General features: G+C 43.7%; 1 protein-coding gene across 1 annotated transcript in view; it reads right to left on the reverse strand.

The window, feature by feature from the left end:
* FNDC1 (fibronectin type III domain containing 1) overlaps positions 1-24,491 on the reverse strand; it is a 45,866-nt gene extending 21,375 nt beyond the window's left edge. Inside the window, exons 1-9 of the mRNA XM_060030482.1 lie at positions 24,352-24,491; positions 22,238-22,425; positions 21,411-21,518; positions 18,557-18,745; positions 14,499-17,102; positions 12,604-12,704; positions 10,565-10,676; positions 9,061-9,447; positions 1,404-1,472 (exon numbers count right to left, since the gene is read on the reverse strand). Of these exons, the coding sequence (XP_059886465.1) occupies positions 1,404-1,472; positions 9,061-9,447; positions 10,565-10,676; positions 12,604-12,704; positions 14,499-17,102; positions 18,557-18,745; positions 21,411-21,518; positions 22,238-22,425; positions 24,352-24,491 (3,898 nt within the window). The remainder of the gene's footprint in view (positions 1-1,403; positions 1,473-9,060; positions 9,448-10,564; positions 10,677-12,603; positions 12,705-14,498; positions 17,103-18,556; positions 18,746-21,410; positions 21,519-22,237; positions 22,426-24,351) is intronic.
* Between the last annotated feature and the right edge of the window lie 1,752 nt (positions 24,492-26,243).

Genomic DNA, 26,243 nt, shown 5'->3' on the forward strand with positions numbered 1-26,243 from the left:
ACTTCCAGAAAAGGGGCACCGTGTACCCTCAAAAGAGACCTTCTTAAGATTGATCTCTACACGGAAGCACGTGTGCGCACGCAGCCCACCGCTCCGTGGAATAAACGCTATGCCTGAACAGACTTTGATGCTAACAAAACAGTATCTCCTCCCACTTCAGTCCTCCCGGAAAAGCAGCTCCTGGTGAAAGAAAGGAAGGAAGAAAAGAAACACGATGACCAGAAAAATGAGATTTTTAGAATCAAAGCTGGACAGAAACTTAGAATTCACCCCGTTTTGCAGGCTCCTGTTACCGGTCCAAGACCATTCTCTGCCTAAATAATTTTCCCTTCTAAAGCCATAAAAAATTCACATGAGAAAAGAAACTTGATTTTTTAAAAAATTTATCTTCTGTGTATGGGCTTTTCTCTGGGGAGGGGTGTAGGGTTAATCCTATTCAGAGAACTAATCCGTTAACAAAAATGAAAACTCTGCTCCCTTTCAACAGCTCCAAACCATAAGAAAGGTGCTATTTTCAAAGATGCTAAGAAAGCTTCCTTTGCTTTCTCACATCTGTTTTTCTTTTAAGTCCTTTTTTTTTTTTTTTTTTGAAAACTGGGGGATTATACCACTACATGGAACGATCGTGATGGCATCAAAGGTGACATTATTCCCACATTCGTGATTTAAGAGCCTTGGAACTACAGACAGCAGCAGGCAGGCAGAGCACAAAAATGGGGACAGACATCCCGAGTGTCAAAGGCCAGCACTGGGGTGGGGACAAGATTTCCACGTGAATTCCTTCAATTTCGGAGGCAACTTACAAAACACACAGAACCATCGCAGGGTCGTAAGTACAATGACAGGGTTAGTTACCATTGATGGAGTGAGTGTTCCAGGTGCCATGCAAGGCGTGTGTATTCTTTATCTTAGAAACTTACCTTGACATGAAAACAGGCTATGATAAAAAAAAAAAAACGAATCAGCACATCTAGAGCACTGCATCTTTTTATGTAATTAGAAAAGGAGAGGAAGGAAAGAATGAGAATGGGAAGAGTCAAGGCTGGAGGCCGAGACCTGGTTAAACCACGTCATTTTACTAACGGTGTGGATGGGGGACAGGAAGGCTCAGAATGAAGCAGCTCCAGGATCTCTAGAGGAAGGAGGGGCTGAGAGGGAGGGAAAGGGGGGCTCAGGGAACTGGTCTGCAAGCTGCATCTGTGTATCAAGAACACTGTTCTCCTTTAGGTTAACCTGTATTGGGGGGTAGCTTGGAGGGGGACGGTATAACCACCCTTCCCTAAGCATTGCCACCCACCCCTGAGTTCCGAAGGAAACGGAAATTGAAGTCATCCACTTAGTCATTAAAATAAGATTCTCCCATCAGAAAAGTACGTAAATAATGTGTTTAAAAACATTAGTACCTTCATCGTAGATCACGTACGCCTCTTCCGTGGGCACTGCCGTGTCAGTCTCCAATCCTGAGAACTCATCTAGTGAAGGAGGAGAGGGGAACGGTCAGCAAACGCCCCAGGGTTTCTTCTCAGCATCACGCCGAGGGCACAGTGATCCAGCCCCATGATGGTTCCAGGGGAGTAAGTGCCCCCTGCCAGGGGCTCCTCAGCTTCCTCAGAAGGAAGGGAGCTGGAACCCAGATTTTCTCTCCTTTGTACTCAGAAAAGGGCCCTGGGGCGCCCTCAAGGATCGAAACAAAGATGCCTCCCCAGCATCCCCGACCAGCTCAAGGGGCTGTTCCTGACCTTCCTCCCACCTCTGCGGCGCCCAGGCTCCCCCTGGCCCGGGATGTTGCAGGCCTGAGAACAGGCATTCTGGGAGAGCAGAGAGTGGCAGCTGGTACCCAGGATGGGGACAAAACCCCTTCTTCCGGGAGCTCCTTTGTTCATGGCACCCTCATTCTCTCCAACCCCTGGATCCTGCCACTCACATGTTCCAGAAGCAGGGTGACCTCCTGCCTCTCCTCTTTCCCAATCTGGCTTCACTGCCCCTCTAAGCTCCCAGCCTCCCTCACCGACTCAGGAGGTAAATCTGTACTGATTAGACTTCTTAACTTGCATATGAAGTTTGGAAATAATATTCCAATGACTACAAACTCCTTTACAAACGGGTAGGGCTCTATTTACAAAACCATGAGATCTATTGTGACTACAAAATTATCCTCTAAATGCAATTAATAGACTTTTATATGTGATTTTTTGATGTCTTCCAGAAAGCCCTAATTATAAGAACCATGGTTAAAATGACTATTATTAATGACTGAACTGATATCACGAGCATGGATGACAACTTGGTTAAGAAAGGTGAGTGAAAGCAAAAACCACATTTTTTGCGTCCACCATCTGGGTCCTTTCAGCAGAAGCTTTTTTGAGAAGGTGGGAGGAGATCAATATATTACTTCTCGACCTGTGGGAGGAAAACGCAGCTGCAAAAAGGAGACCGTTTCTTTGTAGCCGGTAAGATCTTGAGGCACCTTAAAAATTCAGAGGAATTCCTTTCTTCCTTTTGACCTGAAGCCACAGCAATTATACGGAACTCTCAATTCAAGGCACACTTAAAAGGCAGAGGGGGTGTGAGGGTACAGCAAGCAGGAACTAGGATTTATCACTTGCCTTCTGGGCATCAGGCACTGTCACATATATATTGTTCGAGTGAATCCTCACATAAGATAAATGGGGTTCATTACACCCACTTCTCATCCAAGGACACCAAGGATTTATACCATGCCTGGAGCCACACAGCTGGTAAAGGATAAAGCGCTGAAACAGACTTGGACTTGAAGGCCTCGGCTCCAAAGACTACGTTCTTCATACTTCATCACTGCTGCCACTGTTTAAAAGTTGGACTAACCAATCTTTTGCTTGTAAACCTTAAGGCACTTTATTAGAATCGTCATTCCGCAGCATAATGAAAGGGGAATTGAACTAGAAAGTATACCGACGCCCTTCACTCAAAATAGTACAGGCACCAATTTTGAATGGTTTTCTTGCTAGGAAATCACTGATCATTCCTGAGAGATACACCAATGTAATCATTCTACTAGCCTTGTCTGAGCCTACTTTGAATAACTTCAGGAGTGCGATGCTGCCGAAACAAACTCCACCAGCCGAGGACAGTGGCAACCTTGCCTCGCCTGTCTGGCCCCTCTGCGATGAAAAGCCCCACATACACCTGAGGCCCGTGACACGCCCCCCCACCTGCCTCACCATGGAGGTGGTGAGGCTGGGGATGTTCTGACAGGGCCAACGAAAGTCAACAAAGAGAAGTTGTAAATGATCTGCCTTTCAGGATGGGCATTTCGAGAAAAACGATTAGACGCGATGTTTTTTTAGGTCATTCCAATGTCAATATGTCTGGATCCAAGAGGAATGACTTCTGGGCTGGTTTCAATTAGACAGTTTTCAGGTTGACACCACCTAACGTTTGGAGTTACCTGGCTGTTGTGTCCCAGAAACCATCTTCCTCCCTGTGTCCATTTAACTTTCAAGAACGTAGTCTTGTTTCACCTCATTATCAGCTCAGGTTCATTTCCTTTCATTATTATTCTTGCTCAGGTCAAAATGAATAAACTGTACAATGTTTGCCTCCCGGAGTGAACGAGAAAAGGGGAAACTATAGGGTTTCTTTCATGGACTCCTGATACTAAATACAATTCCTTGAGGAGCTGAAACACTCTGGTCCAGCACCAGGCCACAGACACGATGCCTTTCACCTGCGAACTTGGATCACTTCTTGAGATGAGTGACAGTTAAGTCTTCTGGCAAAAGTAAACATCCTACTGAGTGATTTAGTGCTCCTTTTTTTGTTTTAAGACCAAATGAAGTCAGGCATAATTTTTCTAAAAGAGCACCATCTTGATTCCAAGTAAAAGAAACTTGCAGATGTAATGAAACAGTTTTACAATTTTGGGGGAAAAGCTGACCCTCAGAATTTGCCCCACCTGAATGCCATTTTGAAGCATTTGGAGCTACATAAAACTGGATGTTTTATAAGCCAACCCAGAATCAATGTCAAAAGCTTCCACCTCTTCGTATAAAAGTAGGTGCCAGCCACCAACCATGTGGTCCTCAAGGTTATTTTCTGAGTAGTTTATCCAAACAGTCATGAAAAAAAATGAGCGTAAGATGTTCGGGTCTTAGCTCCAGAGATATATTTTTTAAACTATAAAAAAGATTCTCATTAGAAGTTTAGAGAGAAGGTAAATTCCAGCCGTTTGAAACCCAAGGATATTTGCAAATTATTTGGTTGAATTTGAAGTGAATTTTCAAGTGAATTTTCAATTCCAGCTCAAGTGAAATTTTCAATTTCCAGCTCAAGTGAATTTTCAATTTCCAGCTCAAGTGAATTTTCAATTATTCTGTGTGTATTTTCTGTCTCGAGAGTGAGCTGTGGCAGGAGGGAACTGTTTTCCACGATGACTGATGGTCTTCTAAAACATGCCCCAAGGTCACGTTACAAATTGTTGAAGACGTTCAGCTGGCTCGTAACATTTCCAGACACACACGATACCATCAGATCTGCTGTCGAAACGGAACCTGAAAAACAAGGATCGCTGGTAAAAGACTTCTCAGTAGAAAACAGAGAATGCCTATGGCTTGGGGTATGGTGTAGATATCCAAAGCCGCATAATTAGGTACCACGAGGAATCTGAGATGAAGCAGAGGACGCTATCTCTACTGCAAGGAGTTTATTATTTAATAGAGAAGTCATAGCAAGCAAAAAAGTGTGTGTGTGTGTGTGTGTGTGTAAGAGAGAGAAAGAACACCAATACGCTGGAAACAAGCATATAATATGCATCTATGCTTACAGGAATATGCAAACAATATGGCCTCTATAACAAATGCTTAAATGACTGGAATGATTTAATGACACAAGGTTATTCCCAAAACACTATTTTAAAGCAGTGTTTTCAAGGGAAAGAGGGACATGATTTAACCAGGGGAGCCGAGACTAAGAGACGTGAAAAGATGATTTTAAAATTGGAGGGCTAGAAACAAAATGTTAGGACTTTGCCAATGGAAGATAATGACAAATGGTCGGCTATATGGGGGTTGAAGAGGGGACTCTTGGAAGGGGAGGTATTCTCTCAGGGATCACAACACAGGTTCTAAATCATCATCCCTACAACAGCAATTTCAGGTCACTAGGTTGCAAAGTGCCATGGCCACAATTTGCCTGGTAAATAAACATTGGTTGTAAGCACATGGAGCCCCAGCACTTGTGGGTGTGCATTATAAACCGAACTACAGTCGTCCCTAGATGTACACTGGGACTTGGTCCAGGAGCCCCTGTGAATACCAAAATCTGTGGATGTTCAAGTCCTTTTTATAAAATAGAGTAGTACAAGGAATCCAAGTTTGGTTGAATCCGTGGATGTGAAACCCACGGTACAGAGGGCCCACTGTACACCGAATACAACAAAAAAAGTACTGGAGAGAAAACACGAACACGAGAGCAGAGCAAGAAGCAGGGAGACACGGTACAGGTGGTACTGGGAGTGAAGTGTGAGGGGGAGAGTTGGGACTGTCGCTCTGCTGACATCAGCACCTGTCCTGAGTCTCACTGTCCCATTTACAGGATGTGTTTTTGCAGGTCGAGGCCACTGGAACGTGTTCAACTAAGAAATGGCAAACTCTACTGTACTTTAGAGATAATACAGAGGGTTTTCGTGAACAATTTTGACTGTGATTTTCTAATTACAAGCCGTCTTTAGAAGCCAATTCCCCCTTAAGATGCTCCCTTCCCCCTCTACCTCTCTCCAGGATTAGCCCTGACAGTTGCATTCCAGTGGTGGAGGAAGCGGGGACAGCGCTCTCTATTTCTGAGGCAAGTGCAGGGCTTGGCTGAGTCACGTTCAAGGAATGTGTGTCGAGCTGCACATCTGGGTAGGAGGCACACGGAGGCTGGTGTAAGGAAGCCCAGTAAGGAGGAATCATTTGAGTGTTGGGCCAATAGGGTCAGCCTAGCAATGGAGGTATGAAGTCTAAGAAATGTGACGGAGGAAGAATCGGTGGGAACTGATGAGACCTGACAACAGAGATGACAGAACCAAAGGAGACACGAGACACCAAAGCCTCAGGCCTGCAGAAACGGATCTTTATCCCATCTTGCTCTGCCGTAAACAACTTGGTTTCCTAATGAGAGGGAGCTGTTTCTATCTACTGTAATTTCAGGTAGATTGTGCATTAGATTGTGAGGTTTCAGAGGCACAGCTACGTCACCGACTTTTCTATGTTTCCCACAGAACCCAACCCATGTGGAGTAGATGATTAATGATCATTTGCTGACATTATTTTCCAAAGTTATGAATGAAGCCAGAAAAACAAAAACAAGAGCTACTCCATCCTCTTCAAATTACCACACGGGCTTTCTCATAATGAAATCACGGTACACTGATAAAGAAACATTTATCAAATGAATTCCCTAAATCAGGGTTTATCTAGACACAAGACTTAATCATGCTCACTTTCAATTTCAGAACCTATACACAGAAAGTATAAAAAATAGCTATGTCAACATCATTAGTTATTAGGGAACTACGAATCTAAACCACAATGAGGTACCACTTCACACCCGCTGTGAATGAAAAAGACAGATAGTAACAGGTGTTGGTGAAGATGGAGAGAAACTGGACACCTCATACATTACTGGTGGGAATAAAAATGGTGCAGCTGCGATGGAAAACAGTTTGGTCGTTCCTCAAAAAGCTAAACAGAGAGTTACCATTTGACACAGCAACTCTACACAAGAGAATTAAAACCAGGAATTCAAAAAAAAAAAACAAACCTGTACGTGAATGTTCATAGCGGCACTAGTCATAATAGACAAAAGGTGTTAACAACGCAAATGTCCATCAACTGATAAATGGGCAAAATGTGGTCTCTCCACACAACGGAATATTAATCAGCAATAAAAGGAATGAGGTACAGACATGTTCTACAATGTGGAGGAAACCTGAAAACAAATTATGCTAACTGAAAGAAGCCAGACACAAAAGGACACATTTCACATGATTCCATTTACATGAAATGTCCAGAACAGGCAACTATAGAGGCAGAAAGTAGATGAGTGGTTTCCCGGAGTTGGGAGGAGCAGAGAATGGGGAGTGACTACTAATGAGTCTAGGGTTCGTTTTGGAGGGTGATGAAGATGTTCTGGAATTTGATAGTGCTGCTTGTTGCACAGCTCTATGAATCTGCTAAAAACTGTACACTTTAAAAGGGAGAACTTGATGGTATGTGATTTCTGTCTCGAGAAAGCTATTATTAAAGATGTTTTTTAATAAAAACAATTATGATTGGAAATGATACTAGGAAGAAAATGTTTAATGAAGTTGTTAGTGGAGCAGCAGAAATAAACAAGGAAGGTAAGCCATACAGAAGTATTTTTAAAATCATAAATTATAGTACATTATGATATTGTTTGAGGATGATAGGTTGCTCTCCCCAAATTTAATTGCTTTTCCAAGACTTTGTACTTATTTTCGAAATGCTGTCTAGAGATGAATTGTTACTTTTTTTTTTTACTACCATTGCATTTCTTTTTTATTTCTTTTTATTTTTTTATTTTTATTGGAGTCTAGTTGCTTTTAGAGATATATTATTATTAACACTTGGACACTAATTTGGCTTGGGCTAGGCTATCAGACGAATGGACAGGAGTGAAGTAAAAAATACACATCTCTAGCATGATCTGCAAAGAAAAGAAGAAACAAAAATACCAAGAAAAATATGGACCTTCATGCCAACTAAAAAGCCCCGAAATACAACGGAAATGCAAAGAACATGCAATAAAGCCTACATCAGAGGAGACAAAAGAAAATGTAAAATATTAATAATAGTAGTAGTAGTAATTAGAACCAAATCCAAAATAGTCACTCTTCTGTTTACAACCAGTTATTAAACAAATACCTGTTCTAATTATACTTCAATTAAAAAAATGAAACACATCAACGTACGCAGAAGTAAGGAAGATACATAATATTTTCATACCGGAAACCCAAAGGTAAATTCCAATTTGTACTCACTGGGTTAGCTGGTAGTGTGAGAATTTTCTTCCCAATCGTCCTCTTCTTCAGTGTGTTCCTTGTTCTTTGGTGTGAATTTTTCAGATATGTCAAATGTTCCTGTTTCTTCAGAACTTGTCCATGGAAAGACTAACTTCAAACAGAATTCCCAGTTTGGAGACAGCATTCATGTTCAAACTGATTGGGTTTATCAGGTCAATGATGCTATGTAAGAGTTCGGGGCATGAGTGTGATTTCCTGAAATGAAGGGTCTTCACTCTGCGTTAGCTTAAAAAGACAGAAGCTTTACAGTCTGCATTGCAATTCATTTCAACCCGAGGGAAGGGGGTGAATTTGCCTTCTCGAGCCTGAGGCAAATACAGGATGACACAGCAGGGGCGCAGGACAGCCCTGGCTGGGTGTCCCAGAGCAGGGAAAGGGCTCAGTCTTAGCCAGTGGACGGCCCCTGCTGCCACGCAAGGATAAGCGTTTTCCAAAGGGACTGCTGATCAAACATGCTTGGGAAATGCTACTTTACTTGAAAATTCACAATGAGACTATTCAACAGTTAGAGTCCAACAGGAAGAAATTCCTTTAACCTTGTTTACATCACACAGGTAATCACAGAACCTTTTTTAAAAAATTACTATATAATAATAATTATTATTATATTTTAATTATTATTATAACCAGTACTAATCTACTAATACCCAGTGGGACACACTTTGGGAAGCACACTGGTCCAAACTAACAACGCCCCATGTTTCAGCCAGATTTTTGACTTGGGTGGTGACAAAGGTTGCCAGATAAAACAGAGGATGCCCACCTAGATTTGAATTGTAGAGAAGCTTTCATATAAGCACGTCCCACGCAATGTTTTTGTTTGCTGAGTCTGACCATCCTAGTTGTGACACAGCGCGGTCAGTAAACCCCGTGAGCTGTAAGTGCCTGCCGCTGCCTCTCCACTGTGCAACCCCACTCCCCGCCCCGCTGTCTCTGCGGCCCTAGTCGGCAACGCAGCGCGCCATCACACGAGTTACCGGCACAACGAAGACGGTTACCTTCCTCGGGGTGGCACTCCGGGATCCCATCTGAGCCCACGACGAGGTTGCCATCCTCGTCATGTCGCTCCAGGGTCCCGGGGCGACAGGTGGGGATGCGAGCGGCGGGCTCGGGGGCGGTGGTAGTGGTGGTTGACTGCGTAGTGGTTCGGGTGGTCGCTGGGCGCGTGGTGCTGGTCGTGGTGGGCTGAGGGGGCGTGGTGGTCGGGGGTCGCGTGCTGGCGGTGGAGGAACTGGTGGTTGTCTTGACGACCCCCAAGCCCACCAGGGGCTTCCCTCCGAGGCTCAAAATGGGCTTATCCTGGGGACTGGCCAAGGGTTTGCCATATCGCCCCTGCCCGAAGAGGGGGAGGCCATCGGGGCTCACCACGGGGGTCCCTCCCAGATCTGAAACAAAAATCAAACAAAATCTGTGCAACAAGGTGAAAGGACACAGGGAAAGCAAAAAGCAAGTGGAAAATGTCTTCTCAGAGGCTTCTATCTTCATCAGTAAAAGGCAAAGAAATAATGAAAGGGACATCAGGTGAGGGAGCAGTATCTGCTGCTATCCAGAAATTTCTAGGCTATTTATATTATCCATTACTCTGTACTACCTTATATAAATATATAAATATTTCATTGTTATGCCCCATTACCTGCAATAACTCGAAGCCTCCAGTAAGGAAAGTAATTCTTTCCCCCTCTTCATTCCTACCCCTAAAGACTTCAGTGTTACTGTGGACAGTAAGGTGGCAAACTTACTCTGTAAAGGGCCAGAGAGTAAGTATTTTAAGCTTTATGACGCCACTACTCAACTTTGCCACTACAGGGCAAAAAAGCCACGGACAGTACACCAGCAAATGCATGTTTCCATGCTCCACTGAAACTTTGTGTGTGGATGGTGAAATGTGAATTTAATATACTATTCACATGTCACAAATGTTATCATTCCAGGATTTTCTGGCAGACATTTAAAAATGTAAAAACGATTCTGAGCTCCCAGGCTGTATAACAACAGGCAGCAGACAGGGTTTGGCTTCAGAAGCTGCTTTGCTGACTCCTGCTCTCGGCTGCCCAATCCCAAGAATGAAGTCAAGAGCCACCTTTTCTAGAGGGTGGAGAGTCTGTAAGAAGACAGTTGGATCAGGGAAGAAGCTAAGTTCTGCCCCCTTCTGAGGCACCTCCTTTCCACATGGCTCAAGGGCCCCCATTAAAAATGAGTAGGGGGCTTCCCTGGTGGCGCAGTGGTTGGGAGCCCGCCTGCCGATGCAGGGGACACGGGTTCATGCCCCGGTCCGGGAGGATCCCACATGCCGCGGAGCAGCTGGGCCCGTGAGCCGTGGTCGCTGAGACTGCGCATCCGGAGCCTGTGCTCCGCAACGGGAGAGGCCACAACAGTGAGAGGCCCGCGTACCGCAAAAAATAAAAAAAATTTTTAAAAAATGAGTAGGAGGAGAAAGAGAGAAGTTGTCACTCTACAGCTAAGTCAGGACACTTTTGCTCCTTAAAAAACACTCTCACTTACCCACAATGGTTCGACCATCTCCTCCTAGTTTAACTCGAAGGGGATTTCCTTGTGAATCCTGGAGGTGCCTTCCTTCTCCGTTCAATACTAACCCACGATCAAGATCCACGACCTAAATCCATGACACAGATTAAAAGATATATTGAACGTTTCAAAATGTTCACCTTAATCCAACTGCATGAACATATGTGAAGAGCAAACATTATTTTTGTCAGCATCATTCATAAGGTTTAGTAAGGATAAAGTACGAAACAGTCACATTTCATATTATAATTGCTTATCTATATAATATGTAAATTGTTTTAAGTTTCTCAAATATTCAAAAGATGTTCAAAATACTTTTACCATTTAATATGTTGTAGTATGTAAAAAGTAGGAAACAACCTAAGTGTTCATCAACAGAGGAAAGAGATTAAATAAACTATGGCCCATCCATCCAGTGAAATACTATGCAGCCCATGAAAGGGATTCGGAAATTCTATATTTATTGACATATCCTGATGCAGACTTAGATTATAGGACCGATTATGTTGCAAAACTAAAATGTATTCATTTGTGTATATAAACTTAAAAGTGCAGAGAGAAAATTCTGGACAGATTATATCCCAAACTGTTAACAGGGGTTATTTCTAAGAAGTGGTTTGGGATGCGTATTATCTTTTTCATATATTTCTGAATTGTTTTAACTTCTTGCCATGAACATGACATGTTTCTATTTAGCTGTGAGTGTTAAAAATCCAAGCTGCTATAACAAAACCAATTTAATTTGTAATTAAATTGCCTAATACAGTATGCATGCAAAATGTTCATATTCTAAGGAATTATAAAACTTGAACAAAAGGTATTATTACCTCTGTTAAGAAACAACTCATGCTCTACACTGTTGGTTCTCCAAGTGTGGTCCTGGACCAGCTGCCCCAGCCTCACCTGGGAACTTGTCGGATATGAGAATTACCTGGCCCTACCCAGACCGCACTGGCAAGCCCCCCAGGGATTCCGATGCTCACCAATGTTTGCAAACCATGACTCTGCACAATCAGGCCATTGGAGGAGCCCCTGCAAGCAGGCCACTTTGTTGGGTGCTGTCTCAGTAATTAAAATAAAACTTATTTATATAAACCCTCCTTTTGAAATCTACTCCACACCGTTTCAATTCAAAATTGTTTACAATGACGCTTCGCTTTAATATGCATCCTTCCTTCCATAAATTTCTGTTCCTTTGAGAAATGATAAAATGGATCTTTAGGTCACCTGTGACTGAAAATTCTTCGAAGTTCTTCAGTACGTTTTCCTAAACCTTATTGTTTTAAATGGGAAGTTTTGACTGGGAATTCTACTATAAATAATTTTTTGACTCTCTGAAAAAATATTTTAAAACTCTGAACATTGTAAGGTGTTCTGCCTGTCACCCCCAACCCACCAAAAACTCCTAAACATTTATCTTAACCCCAGGAAGTTAAAGTCATTTAGCTTAAACATACATAAAGCGCTAATACTTATTTTTTATTTTGGTCAAATTGTTGGAAGATTCAAAAGGTGATCTGATTAAAAACTGCCTATTTGATTCCGGGATTTTTGGCTTGTTCAATTGTTTTTACCCTGCTTCCTTTTACAAAGGATTTGAGACAATTTACAGAAAATATGTATACTCTTTAATCGAACAATAACAAGAAATAAAATAAAGCTATCAGGCAGGAGTGGGAAAACAGAAGTTCATTTGAGAGGCTGGGCCTCAGGTTTTCTGTAACTGTTTGGCCCAAACATTTGTGTGACCTTCCTAACCTATCAAAGCAAATGGGAACAAAGGCCCATGTCTGACCTAATTAGTTATGAGAAGAAAGCAAACTCGTTACTCAGGAGAATCAGGGATTTTTCTGAGCACTGGAAGAAACAATATAGTATAAGTATGTCGACACACAAGTGGTTAAAACTAGAGAAGAAAAAAAAAGACCGCTTCGTTTTTTATTATACAATGCCCACCATTTTTCTCTTCCCAACAGCATGAAAATAACCAGTATGTGTAAAGAAGTTTACCCTACCCACTTTGTTCCTTGAGGACCATTGATAATTCTTTGTCCACTTGGTTTTCCATTACTACCAGGAAGTACTCTCCCTTCTGCATTTGGTCTTCCATTATAACCTACACAATACAAAAAAAAAAAAAAAAAACCAAAAAAACAACAAAAAACAAAACAGAAACAAAAAAAAAATCCAACAACAGAACCTGGTAAATTCAACATTCCTGGAAAGTTGGCTTCATACCAAACTATATCTAGTAACACATCTTTTCAAACAGGAACACTAAACAGAATTTTAAACCAATAGCTCAAATATATTAGATAATGATAGTCTTAAATTGTGACTTGTACATGACACATATGAATGCCTATGAAAAGTATGGTAAAGTCACAGTTTTCTGACATTACTGGGGGAATAAGTGTGCTCAGCATAAGTAAATTTTCCAGATAAGGCTTAAGACCTTAAAGCTAGTAGCTGTAGCTTTATTTTAGCCAGTTGGAAGGGAGAGGGAAGGAGAGTCGGAACGATGGGGAAAATTCTCTCTAAAGTGTACGAGATGCTGTCCTGCTCTCCTCCACAGAGTATACTTAACACGCTCACTATTTCTAGCTGACTTGGGTCCCGCTCATCAATTGCAGAGCATAAACCCAGAGCTGACTCAAAGCTCGACTTCAGTGGGGCTGCTTGGGTAGTATTTGTTCAGAGAGGAAGTGGCAGGCCCAGTTGGCTGGCCTTAGTTGCTGTCTGTCTGCTCCTGGCACCTGCCCTCTCTCTTCACCTCACACCCTTTCTGATCAGCTGCAGTTTGGTTGAGGCCTCCACTGGGAGCATTCTGCTCCAGCCTGGCCCACCAGATAAAGTGCTTGGGCTTCCTGACAGCTATCTGCAGGTCAGAGACATTTCTCTCGCTCAAATAGTTAACGAAAAATTAAAATTTATTGAGTTTTTTCTACGTACAAGGGAATGTGGGTTTTACTTCTATTGTCAGGGTCTTAGGTTTGTGTAAAAGAGTCCGTTTTAATGGAAAACTGAACTCCACGTGGGGTACTGTTCTATGTCTTTAAGCTGGGCTAAATTAACAACATATTGCACAGATTAACAAATATTAATACATTCATTCAAAAGTGTTCTAGTAAGCCCTGATTCCATGCAAGGAGAGGGTAAGGCACCAGTTAACTGAATGCAGATTTCAGGTAAATACCTCAGGTCCTGCCCTGGGGTCCATGTAGACTCCAGTTCACAGCTGCCTACATTCTGTCCTCAACCTAAGTCACACATCGGCCTGCTACTCCGCTGTGTGACATTCATCTTCAACATGCCTTTTCTGGAGGTTTGAAGCAACATTCACTGATTGCAATGTCTGAGCAATCTTCACCCAAGACATTTGAGTTTGTCCCGGGGTATTTTCAGCTGAGGGTTTTATATGCAGAACAACAAGCACACGATCCAGCCCACACAGGGAGGTACTCCTTCCTGTGGACTCCTTAATATGCCCTGGCACAGGGACAGGTAAAAATAACGTAAAACACAGGAACCTGAGTTTGGCATCATGGCTACGACATATTTTCAGATTTAGAGCATATGTTAAGGAACTCAAAGAAGCAGTATGGGATAGCGGAATGGCCGAGAGCTGTGGAGTTAGTGTTTGGGAATGGAATTGCAGCTCAGCCACTTCACAGCTGTCTGGCCTCCAGCAAACCACTCAGACCCCTAAGCACTGGTTTCCTCATCTGAAGACCAGGAGAAGCAATGCAAACCCAGGCGATGGTTATGAGTATGCGCTCATGTTACATCTGCAAAGCTCCTGACACAACGCTTGGACAGAGCAGATGCTCGATAAAATAAAAGGCTCTCAGGAATTTCTACGAACCCTGCTGAGAACCGTGAAGAAAACGTTAAGTTAAAAACAAATTACCTTGTCTGGAAGGGGGTCTCACAGGCGGACGTGAGAAAGGGTTCCGGAATCTTGAGTTCATCATGCGCTGGCGCAAGGAGAGCATAGGGGTGGTGGACGAGTAGATGGCAGGGGCGCGCGTGGTGAACCGCGGCGGGGAGGGGGGGGCCTCCGTGGGACTTGGGGTGGCAGGGCTGCGAGGGGGGTGTCTGGGCGGGAGGTGCGTGGCTCTCGGGGAGCTGCCCGGAGGTGGAGGAAGAGGACGCTTCACTGGGGTGGCGTTCTTGTCCTGCGGGGAGCTCACTCTGGGAGGCGCAAGCACGATAGCAGGCTCTGTCTCCCCCTTAGCGATGTTCCCATCCACGTGCTTGCCGCCCCTGGGGATGAAGGAGGAGGGCCACTTTGGAACAGAGGAAGACAGTGGGTCCTTGTCCTTTCCTCCGTTAAAAAACATCATGTCTTCATCTTCCTCCTCGGCCGAGACCGACTGCTGCGATTTTGACGGCAGGGGCTCCCTTTTGGGTGGCGTGGCCTGGGACGCACCGTCCTTCTTCCCCACCGCCTGGGGCCCTGCTCTGCCGGGGACCCTGGGGCGGGCTTGGGGGTGGAGGCTGCCGGGCCTGCCTAAGGGTCTGCGGAGGTGACTGTCGCCGGCGCTTCTTGCCTGAGCCTCCACCTGGCGGTGCTTGGGAAGGGACGGGGCGGCGACCTTGGCAGCCGCCGAGTATGCGGGCGCCCGGATGCCCCTGGTCTCCGCTTCTGAGCTGTCGTCGGAATCCTCGCTCTGATTCTGGGGAGACGCGGGAAGCCCCCCCTGGGAGCTCGCCGTGAGGGAGGACTGCCTGCCTCTGGACGAGTAAGGGTCTGAGAAGGAGGCGCTTTCCTGCGACGTGGGGTGGGGACGCCCGGCCTGGGGATTGAAAGGCGGACGCCCTTCTTCCTTGCTCTGCGGGCCGCGGGGCTGCTGCTGGGACGCGGAGACGGCCGATGAAGGCTGCTTTTCCGGAGCGGCGGACCCGGCACCCATCCTTCGGGGCACGCGGGTCCCGCGGTGGTGCTGCGAGCGAGGCGCAGGAGACAGCTGCGTTTGGGAAGAGCCGCCCTCCACGCCCGCGTCGGTGCTCTGTTGAACATCCTGCGCCTTAGAGGGCGGAGATTTGGCCTGAGGATGCGCCCCTGCCCAGGTCCCCGCGGATTTGGGGTTCTCTTCGAGGGGCTCCTTCCGCTGCGGGCTCGCCGCTCTCTGAGGGCCTCTTCTCAGGTGGTCCGCACCCCGGGAGACAAGCTGCCCGGAGGAGGAAGACGCGTGGTCATTCGCCACGGTGGCCGGGAGCGGCTGTTCGTCCCCTGCCTCTTCTTCGCTGTCTTCATGGCCGCCCAAGCCTCGCCTGTGGTCAGAAGCTGGGTGAGAATTCACCCTCGAGTGAACCCGGGGGTCCACGGTGGACGGCGGGGAGCTGGAGGGCCGTAACCGGGGTCCTCGGCCGCCGCCAAACCTGTGTGGATATCTGCCGGGGGCAGCGAAGGGCCTGTTCCTGAGCGCACTGGAATGTCCAGAGACAGGCGCCCGGGACCGAAATGTCGGGGCCGTGGCTTCAGCCTGCTTCCCTTTCTCTTCAGCATCCTTGTCACCGCCGCCGTCCGAGTCATCTGCGCCTTCAGAGGCCTGTGTCCTTGAGGAGAGACGAGAGGAGGCCGAGGAGGGCTGGGTAGCCCGTAACGGCGCGGTGGACTTGGCGGCTGGGGCCTCGTGACCATCCTTCCAGCCCCTGGAGAGCGGGGGCCCGGGCTGTGGTTGGGTGGGCAGCAGCCGAGATGGCCCCCCGTGGGATGGAGACAGTCTCGCGGGTGGGCCTGAAGCCCTGGAATTTTCCTCCCCATCCTCAGAGTGGGGCGCCCTCCGAGAGGGCAAGGCTGGTTTTATGCCGTGGTTCGCGGAGCCTCCGTCGCGCAGGGCGCCCCAGGCTGGGTGCCGGCCGGGCGCCAGGGCGGGCCGGGCGTGCGCTGCGCTCCGGGGAGGCGGCTGCGGGGAGCCTGCGGCTGGCCCTTCCTCCTCTTGGTCCACGGAGTCATTGTCATCAGAGCTGGAAGGGCGGTGAGCGGGGCCCTCGGGGGGTGTGGCTGGGACCGAAGAGGCGGAGGGGGGCGCCCCTGGGCGAGGGTGAGAGGCGGGCGACGAGCCACGCTTGTCCGCGCCGTCCTTCCGCGGCAGCCCCGGCGTTCGGGCTCTCCCCGGAGCCCGCCCCGCAGGGAGGACCGGGTGGACAGGTCTACTTGGTGGTCTCTGCTGGGGCTTCTGGCCTTGGGTCTCCGAGGGCGAGGTTGGCGGGTGCCCTCGGGAATCCAGCACTTCCTCCTCGGTGATTTCTGTCGACTGAGGATCCACCCCTTCACTCTTCCGAGGGGGAAGCTGGGGTTTCCTGGGCAGCCCACCATTAGCCAATATTTTGTTCTTCAAGTCAAGAAGCAGGTTCTTGACGTTTCTCCCTTGGGGAGAAACAGGCAAACGAGTGTGTTTTGAGGAAGCTGGAGCTTTGGGCGAAGATGAGGACGGCTCGGGCTTTTCAGGCTCGTGAGGATCTTCCGTGTCTGCTTTCTGCTGAACATCAGACTCACTGGTAGGGGCTGTAATAGATTTTAAAGAGTTTGATGTCAAAGAAGAAATATGAAAGATATGCAACGGAAAATGAGTAAGATGGCAGTATGGAGGTGTTTAAAATTAGTAATAATAATCGATGACTTCTCCTCCTTTAGACCTGACACTTGCTTTCCCAGTTACAGCAAATCTCTTTTAAAGTTCTATTTTGCTGTAAGTAATATAGTCCTAGAGAATATGTGTATTGAGTTTCTATAAATTGAATCAGGCTATGTATGCCACGTCTTATTTGAAGCCGGGCTTTTCAGGCTTGTGATGAGTACTTGGAAGTAATTGAAATGAGTACTTGGAAGTAATTCATTGATTTTGTAAGCACAAAATCTTATATAGGACTTTCTTAATATAACTGTCAAGATATTACAAGTGCATTATAGCCATTCTTGACAATGTAGGCAAGAAATACACACAAGCCTGGCACAAAATGTTGAATGATCTATACTGAAAGCTATACGGAGATGTGTCGTGTATACTTTGCAAATGACTGGGGCGAGCTACAAATTTGTAATTTTTGAGGCATTACAAAGAGTCCCCTATTCCGCATAACATGTCCTTACTTGCTTTTTTCTTGCTTAAAATCCTTTTTATGATGGATACATTTGTAATCCCACAATAAAGCCTAAAATAAAAAGACCCCTGGGGTAGGCAAAACATTATATTATGTGTACCCTATAATTTACCCTTTATTGAGAGCAGGATGGAATGCAGGAAGGGATGCTGTAAGGGGAGAAGGACTTGTATAGCAATGGGGGATCCAGAGAGAGCAAACTTCATCTATTTCAGGTTTTTTTAATGATAGAACTGTGTAATATTGCAGTATACTGTGGGTCCTCACAGCATATAATGAAGGAGAAAGCTCCCAATATCTGGTGCAAATGCAGACAAGCAGGAAAGAAAACACAGTCCAGAAACACCCCGCTCCAATTTTGGTTTTTGTTAACCTGCTGGGGTTTGATACTGAGCAGATAAACAAGGTAACTGAAATTCTTCTGAGTAAGGCTGCACCCCAGAATAATGGCATACAAACTATAAAAATTTTATGTGCCATTTATTCATTAAAATGAACTAAAAATGTCACATTCTGCCTCTAAAAATGTTCTTTCCCTGTCATCGTAAACCCCAAATTACACAGTGATATAAGATGAATCACATAATGAATATATTAGTCACATAATTACTACATAATTCATAATTACTATTATAATAGTAATTAATGCTGTTAGCCATCAATAACATTTTAGCGTTTGGGGAGACCAATTTCTAAAGGGACCACAAAAATATTACAGACATCAATATGGTACCTTAACCCCAAAATTCATCCACAGAGCAGTTCTAAACCCAAGAGCATGATTCAAAGTAACACACCACAATTAGCAGTAATGAAGAGAGAGAAAAAGAGAGCCACAAATACACAATGTCTACTTACTTGCTGGCAGAGCGACAATGAAGGCTTTGGAATGAGGCCCCATTCCTCTCCTGTTTGCGGCCCGGATTTTGAAAAGATAGCGTTCCCCAGGCTGCAGACCATCCACTAGGGCAGAAGTAGTCTCTCCAGGATAGGTGAGGGACTTTGCTCCAAATGGTTTGAGAGCCGGGGCGTATGAAAGAATGTATTCTGAAATGATTTGGCAGACGGTTGGAAGGAGGAAACTGAAAACAGTCCTGTGTCCAGTAGACAGACTGTATGGGCAGGATGAATTAGAACGTGCATTACTAAAATTAATTCTCTAGCGATGCACGCCAAGTCAGTAGCTGGAGCATAAAGACACAGTAGAAGGCGAACTGACAAGTCAATCAGGCTACCAGACGGGCCTACGGAGTCAGTCAGCTAGCAACCTTCCGTTTACAGCAAACTAAATACATGGACCCCGGGAGGCCAGTCTTCATACACTTACCAAAAATATTTACCCTTGTGTTTGGGTTTTTTCTTCATTGTGTTTATTTACTAATTTACTGTGACAGACTGTATGCAGAAGACAAGAAACCACAGGGAGAAAAATGACAATTCCTAGGAACTGATTCTGAAGAGCTGCTGACACCTTTAAGAGTTCCATTTTATTAATCTGGGCTATCTGCATTTGTGCATTAAGCCAGATAAATTCCATATTTGGAATATAATTTCACTTTTGTAGGAATTATGAAAGTTCTTAATATATTCGGATAAAGATTTTTCACAGTATTTAAAACTGTGAGGAAAAGTTGCTGAGTCATGGATTTATGTGATGTTTAATGTCTCCATCCTTAATTGGCTATATCTATAAATATATAATGCCCTGGGCCTTTGAAAATCATAGCAAATTCAGTCCAAGGGACTAATATATCTCTATGCTTATATGGAAATGCAACATAAGGAAGCCACATTTTAAAGCATAATTTTCACCCTCAACTAAAAACTGTCATGCCTATTTTCCTGCCAATGAACTCAAGATTTACAAAACTTATCAAATTAATATGAGTAGGAGGTAACCAAGAAAAATAATTTAAATTACAGAATGACCAAGCAATTATCATACTTCCTAGGGGAGCCTGGATGATCTGTCCTTTTCCCTAAGCTCTAATCTTTAAAAAGTACATTTGTCTGAAAAACAAAAAAACCCAGCATTCTTTTCTCATTGAAAATGAACAAAAACTAGTCATTTGTGGTGGTCAAAAGTAAGAATTAAAAGAACCCACTGTCTACAAAATTTTGTAATTCTGTTTTTTTTTTGTGTGTGGATTCAATTCATCTGGAAAAAATTTAACCATGTCAAAGTATATTCTTTTATTATGTTTTCTATTTCTCAGGCATAAAAAAATGCCCCAGGATAATTATGAATTTACAATCCCACCACCACACCTTTAGGTTAGTGAGGTACATGAGTTCTTTCGGACATAAAAACTCAGTAGCTATTTATTACTTCTGGCAATATTTAATTGACTACCAGGGAGCTTCTTTTGCCAAAGAGCTATAAATATAAACTAAGATGTGGGAGAGGGGAAAAAAATAAGTGGCATGGTAGGTAATAAGGTCACCAAAGGAGCAATAACTGATTTATTTTTAATAACTTCATAACTTTTTTTTATAAAAAGGTAGTCAGCTAAAACATGTCTTTATTCAAGTTTCAGAAGTCTTTTCAGCATCACAATAATGATACAGAAGCCAATGTTCAAACTGTCATAAAAAGAACGATTAAAAACGGGGTATCCTAACTATTTTTTCTCTTCATTTGTTTCTGATTTATTCCACTGAAAAAATGAACAAGAATAGTACAATATATTCTTTCAAAACGTGGGAAGTGAGAAAGCATTAAGTTTAGAAAATACTGTCCTACCTCCACCTTCCGTAATTTCTACCGTTCAGTGAAAAGATATCCTTATAGGTCAGAAGAGATAACTTACAGTTGACTATAAAACAGAACCACCCAATTTCTTCAATTAAGAAATTCTCAAAGAAGATCAGTGATAATTTTCTGAATTTTCTTAAGCTTACACAAACTTTCCATATTATAGTTTTCTTCCAAAATCAAGCAACAATAAAAAGTAGCCTTAGAGTACATTTGTATAGGTGATGTCAGGGGAACCCTCAACACCACCCTTTTAAGTGTCTCCAGATAGACTTCCAAAAGGTTCTTGAATGTTTTTACATTAAAAAGAAATTATCTGTGCTTTTATTTAATGTTCTCAACAGACCATTTTAAAATTTAACTAGTTGTGGATATTCTATGCTATTTTCATTTTTTTAAATCTACAGTATTTTTTTCTATTTTAAGGTCATATTTTCCTCAACCAGCCCTCCCCCACCCAAAATCAATTGTTCAAAATGCTGACAAACAGGGAAAAAGTCTATTTAACATTTTATTTTATTACTTGATTTTCAAGCCCATTAAATATTTATAGTCCCATGGGATTTCTGCTTACTCCTACCTGCCATGATCTTACTGGCACCACGAAAAGGCCCACAGCGTGAAAAACAGGGTGTCCTTTTGTTTGGTTAAAGGTTGTGATGTCACATCCATACAATTAAAAACAGCCCTCTCGATAATAGCATCAAAATCCCTGCATAGAGGCAAGATGAAAAGTCATCTTCACGATGACCTGGGTCTTACTGACAATGAAAACCCCTCATGAAACATCCTTGTCCATTGCCTCAGCACCCCTGATAGGTACGTTGCTTCCCTGTTGCTTGTGCAGTCACCAAGCCTGCGATTAGAACCAGTTTTTATCAGAGTCAATGTACACAGCTCCCTTTGGGGTATTTCACGCCCACGTGCTTCTTATACCTTAAGTAATGAGGTTCCTACCTTTCACTTTCCCCTCCGTCTCTAGCAGTGCATCCCAAGCTACCGTGACAGCCGTAGGTTTGCCATTGACTGGCCAGACGGTTAAATTTTCAGGCGCTGTGGTAGGAGCTACAAAAGGACAAGGATCCAAGGTTTAAAAGTGCCCTCATGGGTATTCTAAAAGGAAATGACATGTGGTCCCTACATACACACTTTTTATTGCAGAGCTGCTGTGTTAACTTTCATTACACACGAGAGAAAACTTTCATTACACACTTGCTCTTGGCGTGATTTATATCAGTTTTCCCAACTCATATAGTAAGGTTAGACATACACAGGGAAATGCTTTTAGGAATTCAGAATTTCCCTCGTTGCTGAATATCGAAATATACAAAGAAGATGAAAATCCAGTTTCAACTTCTTTTGAATAAGGTTTCTAAAGACACAGTTTAAAAGAAAATCATTGTAGTCTTAAATATAGAACAAATTTCTCCCCCAAAAGCAAACATGACCTCAGCCTTAAAAAAGAAGAGTCTCTCCTCTATTCTAGAGCCATGTGTTGTCCAGGGGCATTCACACATACAGTGGGGATTTATGGAGGCCCCCCGTGGTTTTAATGTGCTCCACGTGTCAGAATAACATGCTCATGAAAAGTGAAGGATACAACATGGACCCAAGGAAACTTCTTTGTGTTCATACATAGAAACGCTTCCAAAATTTAGGGTTAATGTTACTTTGAAAAATGCCACTGCTGGCCTTTATCGCTACTGGCTTCTTAAACTGTCTTTAAATCTTCTTTTAGTGGTAATTCCCAAGTTGAAAGTCCAAAGGCCATTTTGAATACAGACCAGATTCTGGTGTTCTCTGGAAGACAGATGTACTCCATTTGCCGTCTCGTTCACCCTGTGAGATGCGGACTGCAAACTCATACATGGTGTCTGGAATCAGGTCCTCTATCAGCACTCGTCTGTTGGAGACCTGCTTGTAATCCCACCTTGCGGACTCCCCCTTTTCTCGGTAGCGCACAGTGTACTGTCTGTAAGAAAACGCAAGGCAACAGCACACCCCTCTGACCAATTCTCTGCACCTGAACACTGGATTCCTTGACGTTTTCCCTTCCCCACAAGTGATGACTTTTGGAGGTAAGTAGAGAAATCAAAGAGGAGAAAATTCTAAACTTTTGACTTTGTTATTGGCTCAAAGGATCTACTTAAGTTCCAGGAAGATGTGTCTAAAATAGCCCAGAGGAGATGGACCTTATTGTCCTTTCAACACCAAAATGTCTTATTGTTCAAAAGGTCAAGCAGCGATTAAAAGGAAGGGATAGAAGGGAGACTGTTTTTCTGAGGCAAGGGCCTTATTAGGGGGGTGTGTGTGTGTGTGTGTGTGTGTACGTTGTGTGGAAGAGGCGATATTAAGAACCAGAACCGGCCCGAAGTACCTTGGCTCTCCAGAAAAGAAAGACAAGAAGACTCATTTCATGCCAAAGCAGGCATGTTTTCTATAACGAAAGGCACCATGTGGTTTTGAGTAGACTTATTACCATGAGATGGAACAAAAATGTGTAACAGAGCAGGAGAGAGGCGCTTATGAAAGGAACTCTGCTGTGCGATTATCAGGCAGAGAAGTACGGTGTGACCCAACATGGTCATACTGGGCAAGCCCCGACCTAAGACATCCTCAACACTTGACATTTAAGAGTTGCAAATGCCATTTACTGGACTGCTTTTCCAAGAAGTTTTCTTTGTGGCCACTTTACAGTAGAAAGCATTTGATGCATTAAAAGTGTGCTGTTCATTACGATATTTAATTAGTTAGGATAAGACTTCAGTTGCAGACACAGCACACCAATTCGCAATAAAAGTTCTGCTAAGAAAACTCAAGCCCTTTTGTTTCCATCAAGATGTTGGAAATCAAAGTCCAGTGGTAATCAGGAACACTTCATGTTGGGGGAGGCCCTATGGCTTGGGAGAGAATCACTATGCATTTTCTGAGGTCTTTGACAAGAAGCAGATGTCTTTTTTTACTAGCAGACAGTGACAGAAGCTCTATCTAGTACAAATAATATATCTAATATATATCTAATGTATACTACATATATAATATATATCATATATATATATATATGTACACACACACACACACTCAGCATTATATTCCATTCATCTTCTAAAGTATAATCACTTTTCCTGGTTGCAAATAGGTTCAAAAGTTAATACACAGTGACTAGACCAAATCTTTGGCTCTCTGTGGGCTATGTACACTACTTAGTCATTTAACACACAAAATTTTTGTGACTCTATTAATCTACCACTAACTAGAAATGGCATTCACCAGTGGCCTTTTTAGCACCAAAATTGTTTTAACCTTATGGTTTTTCCTCCATCGCTATTGCAAATGAATGTAAAAACCAGAATAGCATAAGATCGTGGCTTAGGACAAAATACGTGCACTTTGTTACACACAGAGGAGCTGGACAGGAAGCAGTGCAGTGTCTAAAGAAGAACCACTGTGTGCAAGGCATCAGGCAAACGTCCACCACTCTACATGGGACCCTTCCTGCTGCCACTCTTCCTGGATAACAGGAAGATGGTAAGACTCTTCCCAAGGTGGACCCACGTCCCCTGTGCGTGAACAGAACATTCATGAGACAAAGCAAAACACAACTGGGGGCAAAGAAAGAAACAGAATCTAGGAAAATTCCAAACACAAGTTAAGACTTTGAACAGATGAGAGGTGAGGTCCTACTGTGTGTCTTACACAAATCTGATTTGTGGGCAATGTGTACCACACTCGAGATTAGCTAGACTGTCATGCAACAGTCTACCCGTCAGCTACAAAAGAGGTCAGTGTTCACATACGTCCAAAAATACAATCGTTCAAATAAATACACATCTCTTCAGGGCCGGAAAAACCATGTCTCTCATATAGAAAATAACGACAAAGAAAGAAGGAAAGGTACCTTGATGTGACAACTTTCTTCTGTTTTTCCAAAACAGGATCCACCCAGGCTACCAGCACAGATTGGGATGATATTACCCGGACATTGATGTCTTCAGGTACATCCAGTTCATCCTCTTCTGCAATGACAGTTGTGCACATGGAAAGGCTGTCCCCAACAGTAGGCTCTGCCCCGAGTCCCTCTGGTCCCCAGAGTTTATTTTTTTAATTGCTTATGCTTGAGGTAGATAAAACGAAATGAATAGAAAGTCAAGCAATTATTTGACTGGTCAATGCAGAAAACCCAAAATCCCCACTCTTCCTCTTCTTAAACACATTCTAAGCTGCCTAACCCAATCGACATAAGAACAGTAGCACAAAAAGAGGTGCTTTGCCCTTGGTCAGAGATACTCCAAATCACTCAGCGTTTTCTCAATATACACCATGAGTTTCTGGGAAATAATGCAATTTTTACAGGAGGCAAAAGTTTAGGGGAAGAAAGGGTCAATTCAGAGCATTTCCTGGGCAATCATGGCATGAAATAAAAATTCTAGCTCAACGATTGCACAAGTCATATTGAGTCCAAGGTCCTTACAATTTAGAATCTGTGATTCCAAGGCAGATTAAAAGTAATATTCAGACAGAAAAGAGAATTCAGTTTGCCAGTTTCCAATGGAATACAGTAACGTCACAAAGTTTATAGTTTTTGTTCAATCTGTAACACCGAGACTCACAAGATGTCTTCAGTTTTGCTTTTAGTCTCTTGGAATTTTGGGGGGTTTTTGTCTGTTTTGTGTTTTTCTTTTCATCTTTCAGGGATCATGTTTCAAAAGGATGTGGCTTTCACTACAAGTAGGGGAAGGTGGAAATATGGAGTCTGTTAGAAAAGTGATACAGGGACTTCTTCTAGAGCAGCAATTAAAGAATTTAAACAGTGAAACAACACACATGTGGGATTTTTCTTATACAACGTACCATTCTAATAATTATCAGTATAAAAGGATAATATATAGATATATGCTATATTATATAATTCAAATAAATTGTGAATTCATGAAAATCATTATGCTGTAGGTTCCCTCTTTAAATTAAGGCACGTGAATCAGAAAAGGTATATTTAATTTGTTACTATATGATTGATATAAAAAATATCTGTTGAATGGATGTGGAAAAAAGTATCCCTTAGTAAGTAACCAATGATCAGGCTACCAGCAAGACACTATTACAATTTTTCTCACTCTTCTCAATGCTACTTTTAGGCAATTTTAGCTGAAATAAAGTTTGAGTGCGTCTCTTGCACGCTGCCCCCTCCACACCTACTCGTCCTTCTCTCCCTTTGTTCCCAGTCTCTCACCAAGGGCAGCTTATGCATGGAGCAGACTGTGCCTGTTAAACGGAGTAAATGCTCGGCACTCCTATCATGACAGATCTGAAGCCATTCAAATATACACAGAGATAGATTTCATCACAAGAACACTCTAGCCTCTGAGTAGAAAAGAAACACACATGCTTCCAAAATGTGACCAAGTCTGCCCTGCTGTTTCCTTTTATACTCAACAAAAGCCATGTGCATTGTCGCTCAGCCAGCATCATTCAGAAAGAAACAAGCCCTAGACCATGGCTTGACCAGACGCGTCCTTGGAGACATACCTGAAATCTTCCGCTTTGTTAGGGCAGCCCTGTAGACCGGCTGACTCTGCCCCCGGGAGTTCAGGGACTGCAGTGAGACCACGTACACTGACTCGGAGGCTGTGGACCAACAAGCAAGAGATGAGGTTCTGCAGCTGGTTTTCTGGAAAGCACACCCCTGCTCGTCTGTGTTCCTCTCCTCTTACCTTCTCATCTCTCTTGGGCATTCCTACTTATTCAGGAAAACTACAGGTGAGACCAAGAACTGTAAGGAACTAAACTCAA

The sequence above is a fragment of the Delphinus delphis genome, chromosome 14 (assembly GCF_949987515.2).
Source record: "Delphinus delphis chromosome 14, mDelDel1.2, whole genome shotgun sequence".
Classification (NCBI taxonomy): Eukaryota; Metazoa; Chordata; class Mammalia; order Artiodactyla; family Delphinidae; genus Delphinus; species Delphinus delphis.